This window comes from Astyanax mexicanus, chromosome 11 (assembly GCF_023375975.1).
Source record: "Astyanax mexicanus isolate ESR-SI-001 chromosome 11, AstMex3_surface, whole genome shotgun sequence".
NCBI classification, from domain to species: Eukaryota; Metazoa; Chordata; class Actinopteri; order Characiformes; family Acestrorhamphidae; genus Astyanax; species Astyanax mexicanus.
The window spans coordinates 28,558,806-28,579,003 of NC_064418.1; the positions used below are offsets into that span (position 1 = coordinate 28,558,806).

At 37.5% G+C, this 20,198-nt stretch overlaps 1 protein-coding gene across 1 annotated transcript; it reads right to left on the reverse strand.

Moving 5' to 3' along the window:
• Positions 1-11,506: 11,506 nt before the first annotated feature.
• Positions 11,507-15,899, reverse strand: vgll3 (vestigial-like family member 3). The gene is made up of 4 exons (XM_007251728.4): positions 15,454-15,899; positions 14,200-14,521; positions 12,998-13,513; positions 11,507-12,279 (listed from the first exon to the last, which is right to left on the reverse strand). The coding sequence occupies exons 1-4, from the start codon at positions 15,589-15,591 to the stop codon at positions 12,239-12,241; spliced, it is 1,017 nt and encodes a 338-aa protein (XP_007251790.3). The 5' UTR covers positions 15,592-15,899; the 3' UTR covers positions 11,507-12,238.
• Positions 15,900-20,198: the final 4,299 nt, after the last annotated feature.

Genomic DNA, 20,198 nt, shown 5'->3' on the forward strand with positions numbered 1-20,198 from the left:
GAAACAGACAATGGAAAGCAGAAACTCACGTCTAAAGATCTTAACAGATTTACTTCATTTCATTACAGCAAGTTCTGATTAATGTAATCTATGCATATTAACCACACTGTCCTGAAATGATGCATATTTGATAGCACCATAAGGCTTTTATGGCCTGCTTTAAAGAAGGGGAAGCTGAACTGTCAGTAAGTGCGAGGAATGCACTCTCATTACTTGGTGGGTGGGCAAGTGCTCTGCAGGTGGAGAGAGCTGAAATGCTGATGCTGATTCCTACGCCTGATTATAAACACTCATCAGTGTTGACCCAAGTGCATGTTATAAGCCGTGATTCAGTTTGATTTAGTGCCACGTCACTTGTCATCGTTTCCACTGAACACATACTTGGAGCGCTAATGTAATGGTGCGTGCAAAAATGTTTTATCTTTTTTTCAGTAATGCTCTGAAGGAATATAAGTGAAAAGACTTTGTGAAGCTTGGTAGTGTGAAGAGGAGCGAGCCTGTAGAAACTGTAGAGCTGCTGTTTTGAATTCCAGAACTGATCATGTTATGTTATGTTTCTGGTTACTGAGCCAGAAGGTTCCTAGCACTAGCAGGTGAGATGACCAGCCTGTCGTTTTGTTTTTGGCAAGTTTCCCTGTTTCTCCTCAGGAGGGACTGATCTGCTTGTCAGTGCTGCACACTTTCTCCTCTGAGAACTGGGAAATTCTGCTATAAAATAAATCAATAAGAGATTACATTCTTATTAGGGATAGCATGGTTATATTTTAATGGATTGTGCATTGGCTATTTTAATCCCAAACACAGTGCAGAAACTACAGTCTCCAGAGGGCCATTTGGTGTCCTCAAGTATGGTGAGCGAGAAAGCCCAACACACTGCAAATAAAAAAATGCTGCAAATACAGCCACAACACAACAGAAGTGAGTTACAACACAACAAAATTACATTTCATTACAGTACATTTGGCAGATGCTTTTGTCCAAAGCGACTTACAATAGTGAAGTACAAAAGAAATAGAAGGTAAAAACATCTTTTTAAGGGCCTAAAGGAGGTCAAAGGGAAATAATGGGATAGAGGAGTGAAGGAGGGGAAGAAGGAAATGAGGTTAGAAGTAGTTAGTGTGTTAGAGGTGTTAGGAGAGTAAGTGCTCTTTGAAGAGCTCGGTCTTCAGGAGTTTCATAAAGATAGCGAGAGATTCTCCTGATCTGGTAGTGGAAGGTAGTTTGTTCCACCATTGGGGAACTCTGTATAAGAACAGTCTAAACTGCTTTGTGTGAATGTTTGGTAAAGCGAGGAGACGTTCATTGGAGACATGTGACATGTGCCCGTTTTGGCTGGGTGAAGACCAGACGTGCTGCTGCGTTCTGAATTTTCCCCGGGGGACCCTAAAAGATGCAGTACCCCTAAACTACGTCTTTGTATTAACGTTAGGTGAAGCAGCACGTTTAATATGGATACCATCGTGGTAATCACATTTTATCATAACAATCACAGGTAATCACAAACATAACTGACTTTTAAGAAGTTTGGTTGCCACTAATATTCCTTTGTACACACAACAAACACCCAGACGTTACTGAAGATGTAGTTTAGGGGTACTGTAGCTTTTAGGGTCCCCAGAGGAAATTGTGTTAAATGTGTGATAGACTCACTGTTGTTGTGTTGTGGCTGTTTTTGCAGCATGGTTCTATTTTTTTAGGGCCTGTGTTGTTATTTTGATGGATGTTTTGTGCTTTTGCAGTCTGTTGGGCTTTCTCAGCCACCATAATCAAGCCACCGTTACCAGACATTGCTGCCCAGCAGGCAGCACTGAGGAGAGTTCTCAAAAGGTAAACAACAGAGTTTAGTTTGAGTCTGCAGTGTAAAACTGTTTTACAATCTTACAGAAACTATAGAAAACTGTGGTGTAAATGCTCTGTTTTACTTGTGTAAGAAGCACATGCCTTTGTTTTGTTTTGTTTTGTTTATAAACAAATAAACAATGGACAGCGTGTCTAGAACTGAGTGGAGGCTAATGCTTATGCTAATACACATACACTATATAGAAACCCAAATCATAGTGCATTCACCTCAATGTAAACCATAATTTACACATCAGTAGTCAACAAACAACTATAGATGCCAGTCAAGAGTGTGCATTCCTACACACACACACACACACACACACATGCACACACACCACACACACGCACATGAAGTGACTTGACTACAGTGTTTTAAAGAAATGTAGAGCTATAAGGAATGATCAGGTAGAAGAGACATACAGGATTAAAAAATTCACTACTAAGCTTATCCAGTCCACAGTTTCATAAACACAAGGATCAGATTGGATTGGCATCGACTAATAACTCGTTAAGAGTTAAGAGACTTGATCACAGGGCAAAATAACTTGATTGGGAATCCCTAATCTTCATACATCTTGTAAATTCAGTAAAGTAAAAGCCCACTGGAGATCAACTTCACTGTGCTCCGTTTGTGCAACTTGTACTGCTCCACTAAGCTCTCTGTTTTAACTTAGTTTAGTAATGAGTGCTCAGGTTTTACCGAAAACAAGTGAGAGCCCCAATCAGAGGACATGTGCAGTTTAATAAAACCAACACGCTTCATTTAACACAACTTACATGGGTGTTGACATGTACTGGCTGAAGAAAATGGACCCTGCCTTTAATATCCAAACAGAACCCAAGTGCAGTGTTTCATCTCCAGCAGCTCGCATGAGGAAAGCAAATTAGTCAAAATTATTCCTCCAAATTGGAAGAGAAATTGGCATGTGGATGTTAGGGTCCAGATCAGGCTAGGTTGAGGCTGGCTTTATGACTGCCATATGCTCGTGTATGTTGCTGAGAAAACAGAGGCGTGCCAAAAGAGTGTAATGAAATAGGGGCGGCTGTATTTATGCAGTTTCACATCCAGACAGCTGGCGTTGTGTTGGTGATTGTTAGACTAATCATCCGCTCAATTACGCAGGAATGGGGCTGACAGATGAGAGAGTGAGTGAATGAGAGAGAGAGAGAGAGAGAGAGAGCTCTCTATCGTTCTCGTCAAGCAACAACTCAATCTCTATATGATCCAGGTTTAAGTGCCACTCGTATGTGATAATATGAATGACGTCACAAATGAGTGACATTTATGTTTATTTATGTTTATTTATTTATCCAGTAAATAGAATGAATAATCCTCTAAAACTACAGCATTTATTCCAGTGTAGTGGCTTTTACATATACGTAGGTGTCTTTTATTGATCTAAAAAGTTTGATTTTGAAGCACTGATGAAATCAAATATAGTAATTAAAATGGTATCAATAATTTAACCTTAGACGTAATTTCATTTCTCAATAATTAGAGAAATGTTACTTTATAATAAACATTTCTCTGAAATAAATATATATTTTTTATTTTTAGCAGCTGATTACTTGAATCAGTTCTATTAAATATTCATATCCTACTATTTTATCATAGTATTTCAAAATACTTTAATTAGATTTCTATTATAAATGTGATATGAATGGGTTATAGCAAAATAATATACAGTATATATTTTTCAACTGACAAAAAGAAAGTAGTTCATTTTTCACTTTTTGATATTGCATCAGAAATGAATGGAAAATGGAGAAATGCCTCAAAATAATAAAATTCTTCAACTAAACAGTGAGAAGGAGTTCCACTTTCTGTAAAGTTAATGTTCAAAAAGCAAATTAACTCGTTTAGACCCTGCATCCATTACAATGGATATCATGTACTGTATATATATTTTTCTTGTGTATTATTCACTGGCAACTTAAACTCCAAAACGTTAAACATTAATTACAGATGGTTAGTGTAATGAATATTTACATTGTTATTGTGTAATTATTTAGGACAAAGCTTGCTTTACAAAATCTGTAATACTTTGTAATTAATGTATTAATCACTCTTCTTATTATAAAATAATATGTTGTGATATTTCTGTAATTTTACAGTCCTTTACTGCCAACTTTTTTTTGCTGTTAACTTGCTGTGAAGATTAACAAGAAACTTTTTACAGTATAAAATAAACCAGAAACCACCCACTGCATTGAAAAAGTGGAAAAGTGTTTATTTTACTGTTTAGGGATGGTTTGTGAAATAACAAAGCTTCCAATAAAAAAAAAATATATATATATATATATGTATATATATTTTAGAACAGTAGAGTCGGCATTACAGACAGCATTCATATATTTTCATATATTCATACGTTTTCTAAAAGGGTTAAAGATCATAAATCCTGAAAAAGAAGAATTACTGTGACATTGTGACAAATGTTTTAAAATACAATTTTCTTATTAATAATAATATTTAAAAGCTGAAACTACATATAATTTTTTTTTTGAATTTTCACAATTAAGGGTCATAGCTGATCATTAGCGGTTAACACATATTCACTTTCTCTGAGGAAGCAGTGAAACTATTCTGGGCTACATCCTGCACCATGCACTGTCAACTGGCGGGTTTGGAAGTGCCTGTGGTGTGTCCAAAGGGTATCAGTAGGAGCCCTGAGTGAATTAGCATATAAGTGCATTACATGTTAATGCAGGGGCTACAAGCAGAGCGCTTTGATTCCTGTGCTCCAGGCAGGAGCTGCATGTTTCCAATGGCTGGTTTCCTGAGGGTGGGACTGTGCCTGGAGAGCAGGGTGGGGGGAGACAGCCAGTTTCCTTCTACACTACTGAGAATGTGCTGCAGAAAGTGGAGCATCCTCTGATCCTACTGATGACAAGCTGTCAGTCATTGTCAGCATACAGAGTAAAAGGCTGGTATAGGATTACATAAAAACCTGAACTTTCATATTAACTCTTCCACTAGAAAACCCTAAACAATACAGACCCCAAAGTATCCAGAGCATCTTTTAATTTCCGAATTTCTTTTATTTAGCGTAAGTACCATATCACACTTTATACAACAGTTAGTTCCAACCTCACAATCTGATTGGTTGAGAAGTGAGCCATCTGACAGCCAGAACGCTAACCAGCCAGGCTAGGCTAAGCTAAGCTAATGCTGAGCTAAAGCAAAACAAGCAGAAATGCTCAAAAAATGCGCAGCTTTTACCTGAAGACGACTCCTCTGAGCAGGAGAGAAGAGTATTAGCGCTATTTCACGCTCCTAACGTCACCATCTTCGCTTATTCCCAATTTTGATTTCAAGCTAACTTTCGTGGTGTTATTCTGTATGAACCATGCACGTTTCGTAGTTAAATTTCAGTTCTGTTACAGTTGTTGTGGAACTAATTTTTGGCGGAAGGCACAGTCCATATTAAAGCATATTCAAACTGAATTTCTTAAAGTTCTTTGATTTATTTTCTTTATTCATTTTGTAAAAAAAAACACTGTTGTATAAAAGCAATAGAACACTCGAGGTCGTGTGTTATCATGAATAACATCATTTTTACATCATATTCGTGATAACACACTCCCTCTCGTGTTCTATTGCTTAATTATAAAGGAGTTTCAGTTTAGTTCTCCAGCACCGAGACACAAGCAGCATTAGCATTAGTGGCTAACTGCTATTTTGCTGTTCAGAGGTGAGTATTATTGGCCTTTAGCCTGCTGCTAACCCCGGCTATCACTAATGGAGCAGCAATAGCATTACCCGCTAACCATGCTAGCTCTTACGCAGTTCAGAGGGGAGTTTTATTAGACTGTAGCCTGCTGCTAACCTCGGCTATCACTAATGGAGCAGCATTGGCATTGCCCGCTAACTGCTCTAGTTCTTTCGGGGTTCAGAGGGAAGTATATCGAACTGTAACCTAGCACATTTACCATGTCAATACAAGCTTTGTGGGATGAACCGCTTGCTAATATCACGCTGGCTTACCGAAACACTCAGGGTTACTCAGTGTAGTGCTGTCGGCTGGCATTAGCTACTAACCGCTAGTGGTTAGATACTAATGCTAATGCTCCAGCCTTAGTACTCACCCAAATAAACAGTTTTCAGGAGAGAAATCTGTGTAGATTAATATCAAGCACTCGTTTGACTTTAAAAAGACATTTTATTACAGTTTTGTTTACTTAACTTTGCTTTACTTAACTTAGTGTCTCTTAAAATGCTCCCAATAATCCAGTGGACCTTATGTATAAAAATAGACCAGAAAATCGACGTTCATTGATAGTGTGCCTTATAATACAGTGCGCCTTATAGTGCAAAAAATATGGTATATTTTCACCGATTTGTTGGAACAGGCATTCCATTGTCCACATACACTTTGAAGGAAATAAATTCCCAATACACTGATAGATGCTCTAGAGCAGCCATATACTGCTACATTTCCTGAATACCTTTGGGATGAGCTGGAGTGGAGTTTGTGACCCAAAACTAATCATCCAACATTAATACCTGACCTCAGTAACGTGTTTGGGTATTCCAGTGAGCAATTGTTAGGAAATGAAAGCTGCATCATACCACCCAGACACTGCCTAGACCAGACTATTCTAGCATCAAAGAAAAAAGAAGACAAGTGAGGGAAGCCAGATACAGGCCCATCATCACTTTGTAGAATGACAGAGCTGAGTGGCTGGGACTGCACTGCATTAATAATAGGGCTGTGATTTTAAGCCAGTTTCACCTCTTCAGCAATTTCCTGATCATTTGATCACTGTGTGAATGGAGACTTTCTGACATTTTCAACATGTTTTATTTTTACAGCTCAGAAAGTTTCTTTAGTATGTGATGGCCGGAGACGTAACTGAAGAAGTCATTCCATCTGTATCCAATGAGAGAGTTAGAAAATAATATATTCAATAACAATCGTAACTAATTGTTAGCATTAAGATGCTCATTTTACCTTTTAATTGTAATGTATAAGAATGTGCTGCTAATATCTTCCAGTTTCCCCTGTAGAATGTGCACATTTTGGAAAAAAATTCTATAAATTCTATAAACTACAGACAACATTTTCCCCAAATTCCAAATAAAATATTGTCATTTAGAGCATTTATTCGCAGGAAATGAGAAACGGCTGAAATAACAAAAAAGATGCAGAGCTTTCAGACCTTAAATAATACAAGGAAAACAAGTTCATATTCATAAAGTTTTAAGAGTTCAGAAATCAATATTTAGGGGAATAACAATGTTTTTTTAATCACAGTTTTCATGCATCTTGGCATGTCCTCCTCCACCAGTTTTACACACTGCTTTTGGATAACTTTATGCCACTCCTGGTGCAATAATTCGAGCAGTTCAGCTTGGCTTGTTGACTTGTGATCTTCCATCTTCCTCTTGATTGCAGAAGTTTTCAATTAGGTAAAATCAAAGAAACATTTTAAGTGGTCCAGAGCTGTATATACAGTGGTGTAAAAAAGTGTTGTCTCCTTTATGATTTCTTAATTTTTTGCATGTTTGTCACTCTTAATAGCGGGGCACTCCAAAGTCTTCACTTTGGTTTTCTTTAGCCAATCAGAGGTGGACTTGCTGTTGTGTTTTGGATCATTGTCCTGCTGCAGAAACCAAGTTCGTTTAAGTTTGAGGTCACAAACAGATAGCTAGAATATCTCCTTCAGGATTTTTTGGTAGACAGTGGAATTTATGGTGTTATTTATCACAGTAAGACATCCTGGTCCTGAAGTAGCAAAACAGACCATCACTCTACCACCACTATATTTTATTGTAGGTACGATGTTCTTGGGCATCATGAAAAATGGTCCAAAAAAACTCCAACCAGATACCAGACTCTTATTAGAAGCTATAGGAAGCGTTTAGATGCTGCTATTTCTGCAAAAAGAGGACCTACTAAATATTGATGTAATTTTCTGTTGAGGTGCCCAAATTTATGCAAAGAATTATTGCACACCTCCTCCCCCCAACAGCGTTCCAAGATCCAGAAATTTTAACAGTTTGTCCAAACACCCTTCAGACTGGGTGATACGGGGCATAATTTGCCCCGATAAATTGCTTTTTAACGTTATTTAGGCTTAAAGTAGCTCCACATCTCCTTGCTAGAATCCGGAGAGCCCGGCATTAATAACTTAGAAAGTGCACAAGAACCTGATTAAAAACCTGTGTTTACATCCCGTAACACTATCTTCAGCTCCGTGTGCCGCCATATTTGTATTGATAATGTCATAGATATTATATATATAGACTCCGCATAGCGTAGCAGTAGGTGCCAGGAGGCAGGCTATGCGGACTCTATGTTTTATATGTCTATGTTATTTTCAGTTCAGTAATGGTGGAGCTCAGAGCTGAAGCTAGCGTTACGGGATGTAAACAGAGGTTTTTAATTAGGTTCTCGTGCACTAAGTTATTAATGCCTTGTTAAAAATGTCAGGGTTCTCCGGATTCTAGCAAGGAGTTGTAGAGCTACTTTGAGCCTGGAAAACGGTGAAAAAAAGCGATTTATCGGGGCAAATTATGCCCCGTGTCACCCAGTCTAAAGGGTGTTTTTGGACAAACTGTTAAACACGCTGTGGGAGAACGGAGGTGTGCTATTGATCAAAGGTAAGTACTTTTTATCATGTTTTACTACACCAAAAGTGCATTTTACCCCGGAGTTCTCCTTTAAATCCTCACAGCAGTGCTCTAGTAGGAAGCTCATGTTGTCTGAACAGTAGAGACAGTTACTCCAACAAATCAAAAACAATGAATGAACAGGTGTCCCAACACTTTGGTCCAGGAATTGTAGATGATTGCAGTTTTAGCACTGATTCAAAGACCTCTCTGGTATGTGTGTGTATACTCTATACTGCAGCTCTGGACCACACTAACTGTTAGGAACATTTATTGATGTTTAATTGAAGCCCCACACCAACAACCAGGCTGCTCCACATATATTTACTAAGTGGAATTACTAATGCATCCAGAGTCTTGATGTACAAGCACCACTATATCCACATGGTGAGCGCAGCAGCAGTGCCGCACTCAGGAACTCTGCTTAATTTGCAATCAGTATTGATCTGCCCTCCTAAGCCCCCTGTTCATAGAGCACAACAAGAGGGTCACGCATTGTCAGAGAGTACAGCATGTACAGGGTCATGCATTTTCTGCTGTTTATTTCTCTCTTGTGGAGAGTGGTTAGATGTAGATGGCAGGTCCTTACAGTCCTCATTTATCTTGTGCTGTGTCTCTGTTAGGGCCACTCCAGAAGCTCTCCTCCTACTTCGGATCACAGGCTTTCTGCTCTCAGCATCTCAAGACTTATATAATCGAGAGTAGCAATTAGCAAAGCGCCAGTGTTGTGTATCATTTTAATCCGAGTGGCCGTGTTCATCCACTAGAGCACGATTACGTCCATTATTCAGGATGTGTCATTTTTTTTCCACCAATCAACATACTAGTATTATTTAATGCTCAAAACACAATTTAGCCTTAAGAGCTTAGGGGAAACAATGACTAGTTCAATGATAGACACAAGCTAAAGATACTAATGTAGACCTCATAACAGGTTCCTCTCCTTTAACATTACACATGAACTACCAACATAGACACAAACACATCGTTACTTTCCAAAGAAAAACATGTATCTCCACAAGGCTGAATCTACAGGAAAAGTAAAATAGTAAAAATAATTTCATGTAATTAGATCATGTCTGCTTATTTCCCTAAAATGTAATCTAATCAATCTAAAAATATTTTCTTTTAAACAGAAAGCAGTCATATTCCTGAGTTGGGAGCAGAAAAAATATTCTAATTAATGCTATCAATATCATCATCATCAATGCCACTTAAAAATGATGAGCTTCTTTGATTTTACCAAATTAAAAACCTCTGGAATAAAATCAAAAGGAAGATGATGATCACAAGCCATCAAACCAAGCTGAACTGCTTGACTTTTGCACCAGGAGTGGTGCAAAAACAGTGTGTAAGACTGGTGGAGGATAACATGCCAAAAAAACAGGGTTATTCCACCAAATGCTGATTTCTGTACTCTTAAAACTTTATGAATATAAACTTGTTATCTTTGAATTATTTGAGGTCTAAAAGCTCTGCATCTTTTTTGTTATTTCAGTCATTTCTCATTTTCTGCAAATAAATGCTCTAAATGAGAATACTCTTTTTTGGAATTTGGGAGAAATGTTAACCGTAGTTCATAGAATAGAATTATGTTTATTTTACTCAAACATATACCTATAAATCAGAGAAACTGATTCAGAAACATTCCGATTTTTTTTCCAGAGCTGTATGTAATTCATCTCTACATTTTGCCAGTAATACATAATGAAAAAAGGAACAAAACAATATACAAAAAGCCAATTGTAGGCTGTACATTAACCTGCATTAAAGTAATATTTTAGTAGGTAAAATTACACATGCTTATCAGAATGCCTTAAAATCCCCAAATCCCAAGAATTTACGGACTGTCGCTAACAAGAATTTCTTCTCTTAATCTACCAAAGAACATGTTTAGGCATATCACACAGTGTGCAATGTTGCAAAAGGGAAATTTGCTGCTAGTTTTATTTCCATTGAAAAAACTACTAGAGGGAGTTTTTAAAACTGCCCATTACAATTCATTACATTTTATTTTTATAAACAGAGAGCATTATATTTAATGTTGTGGCAAGTTGGATCATTGACTTTTAGCCAAATCAGTTAAAAAGTTAATGTATATTAAGATGTTGCAATTTGTTGCAGAGCAGCAAAATATCACAATATATTTTTTCTAATATCATTCAGCTCTAGATCATACAACACCCTCAGTCATTATATAAGATACCAAAAACTGTTAGGGGTCAGTCCTGACACCTGGTCAGAAATCTCACCCCAAGTGATGCATTCTCCAGACCAGACCCTCCTCTTTCCCAACACATCCCCAACTGACCCAACAGCTGTCTGCCGGGCTGAAAATAATACAGCTTCTGGCACCAGGCTCCTATCAAAATATTTAAAGCTGCACTTCTCCGAAATAATGTTCAATTTCACACCAGAGCACATATCGCGCGCTCTTTGCATTCTTAGGCTGAATTTGGGTCGTTCCTGTGAGCAGCAGATCTCCACATTCCTCTGGTTTATCTAAGTCTACATTAGGACATATTTGTGGTGGATCTGCAGAGTGTGTTAAAACTGACATTCGCTCGCTGCCGTTTGATTTGGAGTTCTTAGCTAAACAGGAAACGCATTCCAAGTTTGACATTTAAGGCCATATACATTATCATGTCTCTGCATATGCTGAAGGTTTGAGGATCTTCATAATGTTTGTGGCTTAGAGAAAAACGAGCTTGTCCTGATGCATTTGAATGGAATGACATTATTCCTTCTGGGATTCGCTGTGGCCTCAGTGTTTTCCCAAAATTGGTCAAAACTCTGTCAGGCTTCGTCCACAGAGAAACACTTTTTTCAACTCCATTTCAGAGTCGTCTCTGAATTATGACCCATAATTTGACAATGATATATTGGCTTAGTTATTGTTGCCATAAGTGTAAAATAATTTTGGATAGTTAAAATAATGAAAATGAGAATGATTTATGTATATAAGCCAAAAGTGACAACACTTACAGTGCTGACAGTAAATGAAATGCATGAAGAGAGCTGTACATCCAATGCAGTCAACATAGCATATCAGAAATTATCAATTTATTTTAGAACTGAAAACATTGACATTTTTAACAACATTCAAAAAGTAACCCGAACATAGAACTTTAAACTTTGGTAGAAACAATTTGCACAAATGTCTTAGAGAATTTCACAAGTCTGTAAATCACAAGACTATAAACAAAATATATTAAAGTAAATAAACACTTCTATTTGAACAAGTCTGCTACTCAAACATTCACACTTTCAAAGCCACGTAAGTACAGAACCGCCCTTCATCGTACCCACACAGGCAGTTCTTTCAACAGAACCAGTGGTAAGTACTTTTTCAACATCAGCCACCAACTAGGAAAAGTTCAACAGGGATTTACAAAAAAGTAGGAAAATATACCTCTTCGACTCTGATATATTTAAGTGGAGTCCTTCACTGCAGTTCCTCTCTGAGAGCTCTTTAATAGTCCAGGTGGTAGAGCACTCCAGCTGAAAGCATTAATGATTCTTTCTCCGTGAGCACACACCAGACACACTGACTCAAAACAGGATGCTTTGCTTTTATAGAAAGGCTGTTTTGCTCCAAATTTATTATTATGCTTGTCTCACCGAGGGAGACAAAGTTTTCTTTCCTGAGTCGCGTCCCGGGGAATGTGAAAGCTTTCCAGGGAGAGATTCCACAGTGCGACCGTGGGCCATCTCACATTGTTCATGTCGGAGCTGCTCCGCTCCAAGGCTGCGTGTCACCGGGAGGTATTTCAGAATGTTTCAGAACCAGACGCTGGCCTTGGGTTTGTCTTGGTCCAATGCTGAGGGAGACAGACAGATATGAGATTAGAAATCAGTGCATATTTAAGATATTGTCCATTTGTTATTAGCAATTAGGACACTGTGATTATACAGATAAGCATAAGATATTGAAAATTCCACCATTCCACCAATTATATATAAAACAAGGATCATGTCTTTCTTTATGAGTTTTATAATTATTCATCACCAAAATTAAAAACTTAACCTTATTATATATATATATCAAATGTGTGGAATGTTGAATGTTTCTGTTTTTGATTGATTCTGCCATGTACAAAACCTTATTTTATCTTAGCTACATAAAAAGGTGGGCAAAATAAGTTAAAGCTTTTCAGTCAGTATTTGTATCTATATTTGCCATGCATATGAGTTTTTAGACTAAAATTATATTTGTTGTGTTTCTTTATATTTATTTATTTATTTATTTTTATATTCATTTATTCTTTCTTATGTGTGTAAACAAGGGATTAAAGCTAGTCATAGACTATATTTTCTATTCACTAAAAAATCTCCATTCAAAACTCTTTGCAGTCCAAGATTAGGTCTTAATCCCTGTGTGGGAAAATAGTTGTGTTCCTACAACTATAATAAGATTTGGTTTAAAAAGATCTGAATCTTTTTTCAGCCAGTTATTTAAAAAAAAAAGCAAATGAAGTCTAAAATGATGATTCTGCTAAATACAAATCATCTAGCTTCTCCTCCTCCTCATCTTCTTACCTGTGTCGTAGATGTCCACAGAGCCATGGAATGATGCTGCTGGCCAGCTGGATGCTGCAGAGGCGCTGGGCTCCAGCTCTGTCTTTACTCCCTCTGTGTTTGATGAAGGGCTGCAGGATGGCCTCATGCCAGGCAGCAGAAGGGGACTGAAGCGGGGGTCCAGGGCCGTGCCGTGGGTGTGATGGAGCATCGGGTGGGCGTGAGGGTGGGGATGGGGGTGCGGGTGACGCGGATGCATGTGAGGGTACATCTCGTGGATGTGAGGGTATCCGGGGGCACCCTGGCTGCCCAGGGCGTAGGGCCAGGAGTCAGTGAGGGCTGATGGAGGAGGTAGCCCAGGCTGGGCCAGGCTGTGGCCACTCCAAATGCTCGAGTCTGCTGTGTGAAAGGCCGTGGCAGGGAAGTCGGTGTGAACAGAGGAGATGCAGGGGCTGGTGGTCTGTGAGGGGTAACTGCTGCTCCACAGTGAGGAGGAGGACAAAGAGCCACACTGAGCTTCTGAAGGAGAGCCTCCATCTGAAAAACCACAGAGAATTAGTTAGTTAGTCATTGAACTACGCAGCAGTAGAGGAACTGTACAGTATGTAGGGGTGGGCGATATTTGACAATAATGATATTATTGGGGATATAAAAAACACAGAAAAATATTTAAAACATTTTGTAACTATACTAATGCTACAAAATGAATGTTTAGTGTTTCAGACATTCAGTAGAGAATTATGCCTACTTTATATATTCTGTAAACATTAACTTGGCAAGAACAACCTGGATTTTGTATAAAATATTAAAATATTGTAACATAAAACTTATATATGTAACACTAGATCCTAGATCTAGATCCAACAAAGCACTAATATACAGAACATTATTAAGTACAATAAAAAAAAAATCCTTTTGAAGCTTTACAGTAAATAGCTAAACAAATACAAAATCAGCTGTTATGACAATATTGATTTTTATTATCAATTCAAAAATGATAATAATATTATCATACTACCCTTATTAGTATGCAACAGATATATTACAGACCATCTGAAACTCAAAGGGCCTGTATGCACTGTACATAACTTCTCTATTAGTTTACCACAAATGTTTATCACAGATATTATATAACAACAACAAGTCTTAAATAATAATAACTAAAAATAATGAAGATAATGATTAAGAAAGGTTCTCTTCTTGACTCTAATTCTTCTTCTTACCTTTCCATGGTTCTCCAGAAGCGTGCCTGCTGCTCTTAGTGTCGTTAGTGAAGGCACTCGGTTGGCTCAGGGCCCTGGAGAAGTGCTCATCCACCACGTCCCCGATGTCCCCTCGGAAATACGTGAAGAGCACACACCTGGCGCTCAGGTATTCGGCCTCGGCGGGCTGCGTCTCTTTACACCTCGCCTCCTCCACGCCGGCCGGCCCTTCTTCTCTCTGCAGCTCAGGCTCAGCCCTGGGCTTCTCAGCCGGCTTGCTCTGGCCACAGTGCACAGGCGTGTCCAGAGAGCCCTGCATCTTACTGTAGGCACTGAACTTTTTCTGTAGACAGAATTCCAGAAACACACAGAGGGTAATTAAGAAGTTTTCGAGATTGCGTTGCCTACACACTGGGTTCCTGCTGCTGGACTAAAATAGATCCCTGCATATTTGAGGATCCTCTTTGAATCACTGGCCCGCTGCCCGCACTTGGCACAGGAATGGTATGCTGCCCACACTTTGTTACAGTGGTGTGATGCTCTTGCTGCTGTACGGCTGAGCTAAAACTCTTTTAGTGCTGGCTAGAATGGCTTGAGGTGGGTAGTGTATTTTAATGTGAGGGGCTGCAGGAGCACAGATATTGTTATTAAGTGCTTGGAATTTAGGAGTGCTTAAGAATTTTGAGTTTGGATTCTTGAGCTTGTAATAGCTTACATGAGTGTTCAAGCAGCTTTTAATGCTGTTTTAAAGAGAAATAAATAGCCATATGTATTCTGTTTCAATCTTACAAACTAAATGGGCCTAAAATGTAGTAAAGAAAAAAAACAGCAGCACTTGTTTTTGACGGGAGAATTAAAAAAAAACATTGTATCTCTAATAAATTGGAAATTTTCCATCCAATCAAAAAGTGCTGCTGATTTTTACTATTTTTTTTTATCAGTGAATTTATTTACAGGCACCTTGTTGTGCAGTGTTGTGAAGTTGCACCAGATCCATTCATTTCTAGGCCTAAAATCTAGCCATAAATTATCTTTCTTGTAATTACACTACATTTACATTACATTCATAAAAAAAGAAATCACAAAAAGGTGGAACTTATTTAATAACTTTAATAATTTCATTTAATAACACATGTTTCTAAATGTGCTCTATTCCACACACTAAATATAACACAGATATAACAATAAAGCTGATCTAAGTAACAACAACACAAATTTTCAATTATTTAAGAGGCATCTATGCTTTGCTCTGATGTGTATCTCAGGAGGACCTACCTGCTGCTGCTGCTGGTGATGGTGGTGATGATGGTGATAGTAAGCTGCTTTGTAGGCTGCTGCCGCTGCCACCGAGGTCGCTGGCAAATAGTGATGAGCTCCATAGTTCTGATGATACATAACATCCAGGCAGCTCATGGCAAAGGGCTGTATCGTGGAGGGCTCTTCAGAAAGGGCTGCTGCTCTGAGATCCTCAGCGAGGGTTAACGGCTAACGGCACCATTCCCTCCTTATAAAGCCCAGCGCTCACAAAAGCTCCGCACTGTATAAAAGACGAGATTAGCATAAAAAACGTGTCCCATCGAGAGCTCGTGCATCAAAATAAAGAGCGAGCGCGGACTCAGTCGCTCTAAAGAGTCTCTAAAGTTCCACGAGCTCTCCGATTGGCTGGAAGTTTAGGGCGCAGCGCGCTGATTGGCTGAGGCTCAAACTAAATATCTCACACACCCATTTCAGCTCTGGCTCAGCGGAGAAAGCCGCGCTGCAGCAGCGGTGCTGTGATGATTTCTCAGAATAAGACCAGGTTTTTAGTAATTAAAAAATAATAATTTCAGCAAACTAGTAGATTTATTCACTACTACAAGTTGCTAATCAATACCAATAGCAATAGTAATTAATTGCTGATTATAATATTTTAATGGTTGTTTACCCTGCTTATTTCCCCCTGCCATAAACGATATACTAGTGCATTTAAAAAAAAAAAATAAGAATATCATTGAAAAGTTACTTTATTTCAGCAATTCAGCTCAAAATGTGAAACTAATCATTAAAAAATTTGCTTTTAATATTTAGAGGTAAATGTTTGAGTAAAATTAGCATTGTTGTTTAATTCTAAAACTACAGACAACATTTCTCCCAAATTCCAAATAAAAATATTGTCATTTACTTGCATTTATTTGCAGTAAATGAAAAATGGCTGAAATAACAAAAAATATGCAGAGCTTTCAGTCCTCAAATAATGAAAAAAAAACTAAACAACAACAAAAAAACACGTTCATATTCATAAAGTTTTAAGAAATCAGAAATCAATATTTGGTGGAATAACCCTGTTTTTTAATCACAGTTTTTTTGCATCTTGACATGTTCTCCTCCAGTCTTACACACTGATTTTGGGTAATTTTAGGACACTCTTGGTGCAATTATTCAAGCAGTTCAGCTTGGTTTGATGGCTTGTGATCATCCATCTTCCTTTTGATTATATTCCAGAGGTTTTTAATTTGGTAAAATCAAAGAAAATCATCATTTTAAAGTGGTCTCTAATTATTTTTCCAGAGCTATATTATATAGATATGTTACGCATAAAGATTATGGCTTACAGCCAAGAAAAACGCCAACATCAGTGTCTCAACAAATTTGAATATTATATGAGACCGATTGGTACATTAGTACTGTGGGCATGTGCCAAGTTCTGCTGGAAAATAAAATCTGCATCTCTATAACAGTTGTCAGCAGAGGGAAGCATGTAGCGCCGTATAATCTCCAGGAAAACACTGACTTTTAGACTTAAAGACTTGAAGATTTTAGACACAGTGGACCAACACCAAGCAGATGACATGGTTCTCCAAACCATCACTGATCATCAGTCAATTTTATTTGGATGCAAACAAAGGGACCAGAGTCTGGAGGAAGAGTGGAGAGACACACAGTCCAAGCTGCCTGAGGTCTAGTGTGAAGTTTCCACAATCAGTGATGATTTGAGAGACATGTCATCTGCTGGTGTTGATCCACTGTGCATTGTTTTGTGAAAAATCTTACAGCACTTTATGTGTCCCTCTGCTAACAACATTTATAGAGATGAAGATTTCATTTTCCAGCAGGACTTGGCACACTGTCCACACTGCCTAAAGTACCAATTGGTCTTATATAATATTCAAAATTTCTTAGATAATTACCTTTGGCTTTTCATTGGGGTCAAGCCATCATTATCAACAACAAAAGAAATAAACACTTAAAATAGAAAACTCTGTGTGTAATACATGTATATAATATATGAGTTTCACATTTTGAACTATTATATGTAATCATTGCTATTGTGTATTAAGTATTACATAAAAAAAAAATATATATATATATATTATATCATATTTATTGAATTGCATTTATCTCAAATTTTATTATACATTTCAGCCTTGTTAGTGCCTTGTATGTCCGCTGACACTAATAATAACTTGTTAATCAATCAATACAAATGAATTGCTAATTATAATATTTGAATGGATGTTTTCCCTGCATATGTTCTTTCCCTGCCACAAACTGCACAAAATAGTTGGTCTTAAGTAAAAAACATTATATATTTTATAAAAAAATATAAATGTGTATTTATTTAATTATATTGATTGAATTGCTTTTGTCATTAATTTAATTAATTTTAATTATACATTCTAGCCTTGATAGTTCTCACTTGGATGTCCTCTAACACTGATAATAAATCAGACTCAGACATGTGCTGCCCCCTGCTGTTGGAATTGAGTATGACTCTTTGGATCAAATCCCTCAAACCTCAATAAATAATTCAGCTTTACAAGGTGATAAGGTATATGACCCCCATCTTAATGGGTAGTCTAATTAAGAAATGGAATGAATTTTTTTTTTTCAAAGAATATATTTATTGTCGACAATTAATCGATCTTCGATCAATAATGACATTAAAAAACTGACAATGTGACAAACTATATACTGTATGAAGGCCTAAATTAATTAATTTAAATTCTTATCTGTTTATTCCAGGTCAGGGTTGAGGAGCGGCTGAAACTTACCTGGTATTATTGGGTGCATAGTAGGAATACTTCCTCGACAGATGTGCAGAGCAGCAGTCCATCTTAGGCTACCAAACCCCACACTCACAACTATGGCAAATTAGCATATTTTCAAGTTGGGCACCGTGTTTTTAAGATTTTTGAAAGGTGGAAAAAAGCAGAATAATTATTAAAATAATACAAAGAAAAGATTTCAGTGTGTATTTTATATTATTTATATGACATTAATATTTTCTGAAATTGTAAGAAACACATTTGAAATTATTAAAATAAGAAATATTAGCCACAGAAACTGCAAAATATCTGCAGATCATTTGCTCCTCTTGTTGCTATAAAATATGAAAGTTTCGATGGTCAGCTTTTTTAATAGAAAGTACCTGTGCCTTGTTAGCCACGTTCCCATAACTAAGGCCTTGTTGGAAAGCTCAGGATCTTCTCTTGACAGTTCAATATGAAGTAATGTTCGTTTTCAACACAGTCTAGATGAAATCCAGCTGTTTGTACGGTTAGAAGTTGCTCATTTGCTCTGTTGTTGTTTATTACAAATGTTTTATGCACTTTAATGGCAGTGCTAACAGATGGAGATGTGAATAATTTAGCTGGGTTGTGATTGTGTGTATGTGTGTATGTGGAAGATCTGGGGCACAGCGGCTGGATGGGGAGTAATAGATCATGCACAGACACACACACACACACACACACACACACACACACAGCAGTGAGACTGGCACACACACTGACCCTGCAGGCTAATAACTGAGAATCTCACTACAGAGAGAAAGTGTCTCCCATTACCCGTCTCTTCACTCTGCCACAGCTTATTACAAAAATCATTTTGAGGGCAGAGGAAATCAACCAGGATTTTTAAAGGAGTGTTATATTATCTCTCTCTTTCTCTCTCTCTCTCTCTTTCTTTTTTTCTCTCTCTGGCCCAACTGCCCACAAAGGAGTTTTCACAGACTAAACACATCCACTAGAATGGTATGCCCTAATTATACTACACTGGCACAGACATACCACAGCACCGCATGTGAGAGAGCAATTTTATTCCGAAACAAAAGAAAGCCAGAGACGAAATAGCAGAATTTGTCTGTATATTTTCAATCATGTGCTTATTAGCTAGTCTGACAGTTAAACAAATACTTATATTAAGACATTCCACAGCCGAGCTGGTTCATATTTTACCCTTATTTTAACAGAAGCTCACAGGTGTTCCACAGCCAGACAGGTTGATGTAGTATGTCATCTAAATGCCATCACACCGGCTTAGACCTTTGAGCTGGAAATGTGCCTGCGGATGGGGCTTGTGTTTTTTTTTAAACAGCCACTGACATTAACCCCTAATTAAATACAAATTAGTGCTTCTGCCTTTGTTAGCTCTGAACTTTCATGACAAAGAGCAGAACAGAGGCATTTCTTATCCAGTACAATTGATGTATTGTGATTTTTATACATCTAGACATCATTACTTACAGTGGCCTTCAGTGGCAAAAGTATTCGATAGATAGATAGATAGATAGATAGATAGATAGATAGATAGATAGATAGATAGATAGATAGATAGATAGATAGATAGATAGATAGATAGATAGATAGATGGATGGGTGGGTGGGTGGGTGGGTGGGTGGGTAGGTAGGTACTTTATTGATCCTGAAGGAAATTTAGGCATCCAGCATCAACAACACAATACAATAAAAAATATATTCAACATAAATAAACACAGAAAAATAGAAAATATATAAGGGTATAAAAAACATTCTATACAAGGTAAAGAACTATCTGTTCACTGAGCAGTGCAGTAGATTAAATATCATTGAATAATTAAAAGAGCAAAGTAAAGTGCAAGGTGCAATGACATATGTTATAAAAGAGACTGGTGTGCCTTAGAAGTATTAGAAGTAGTTTATGTAACAAATACAGTTCTGTAAAGTGAGGTTGGGGAAGTGTTAGTGTAAAGAATGAAGTGGTAATTAAGTGTTAATTATTCTT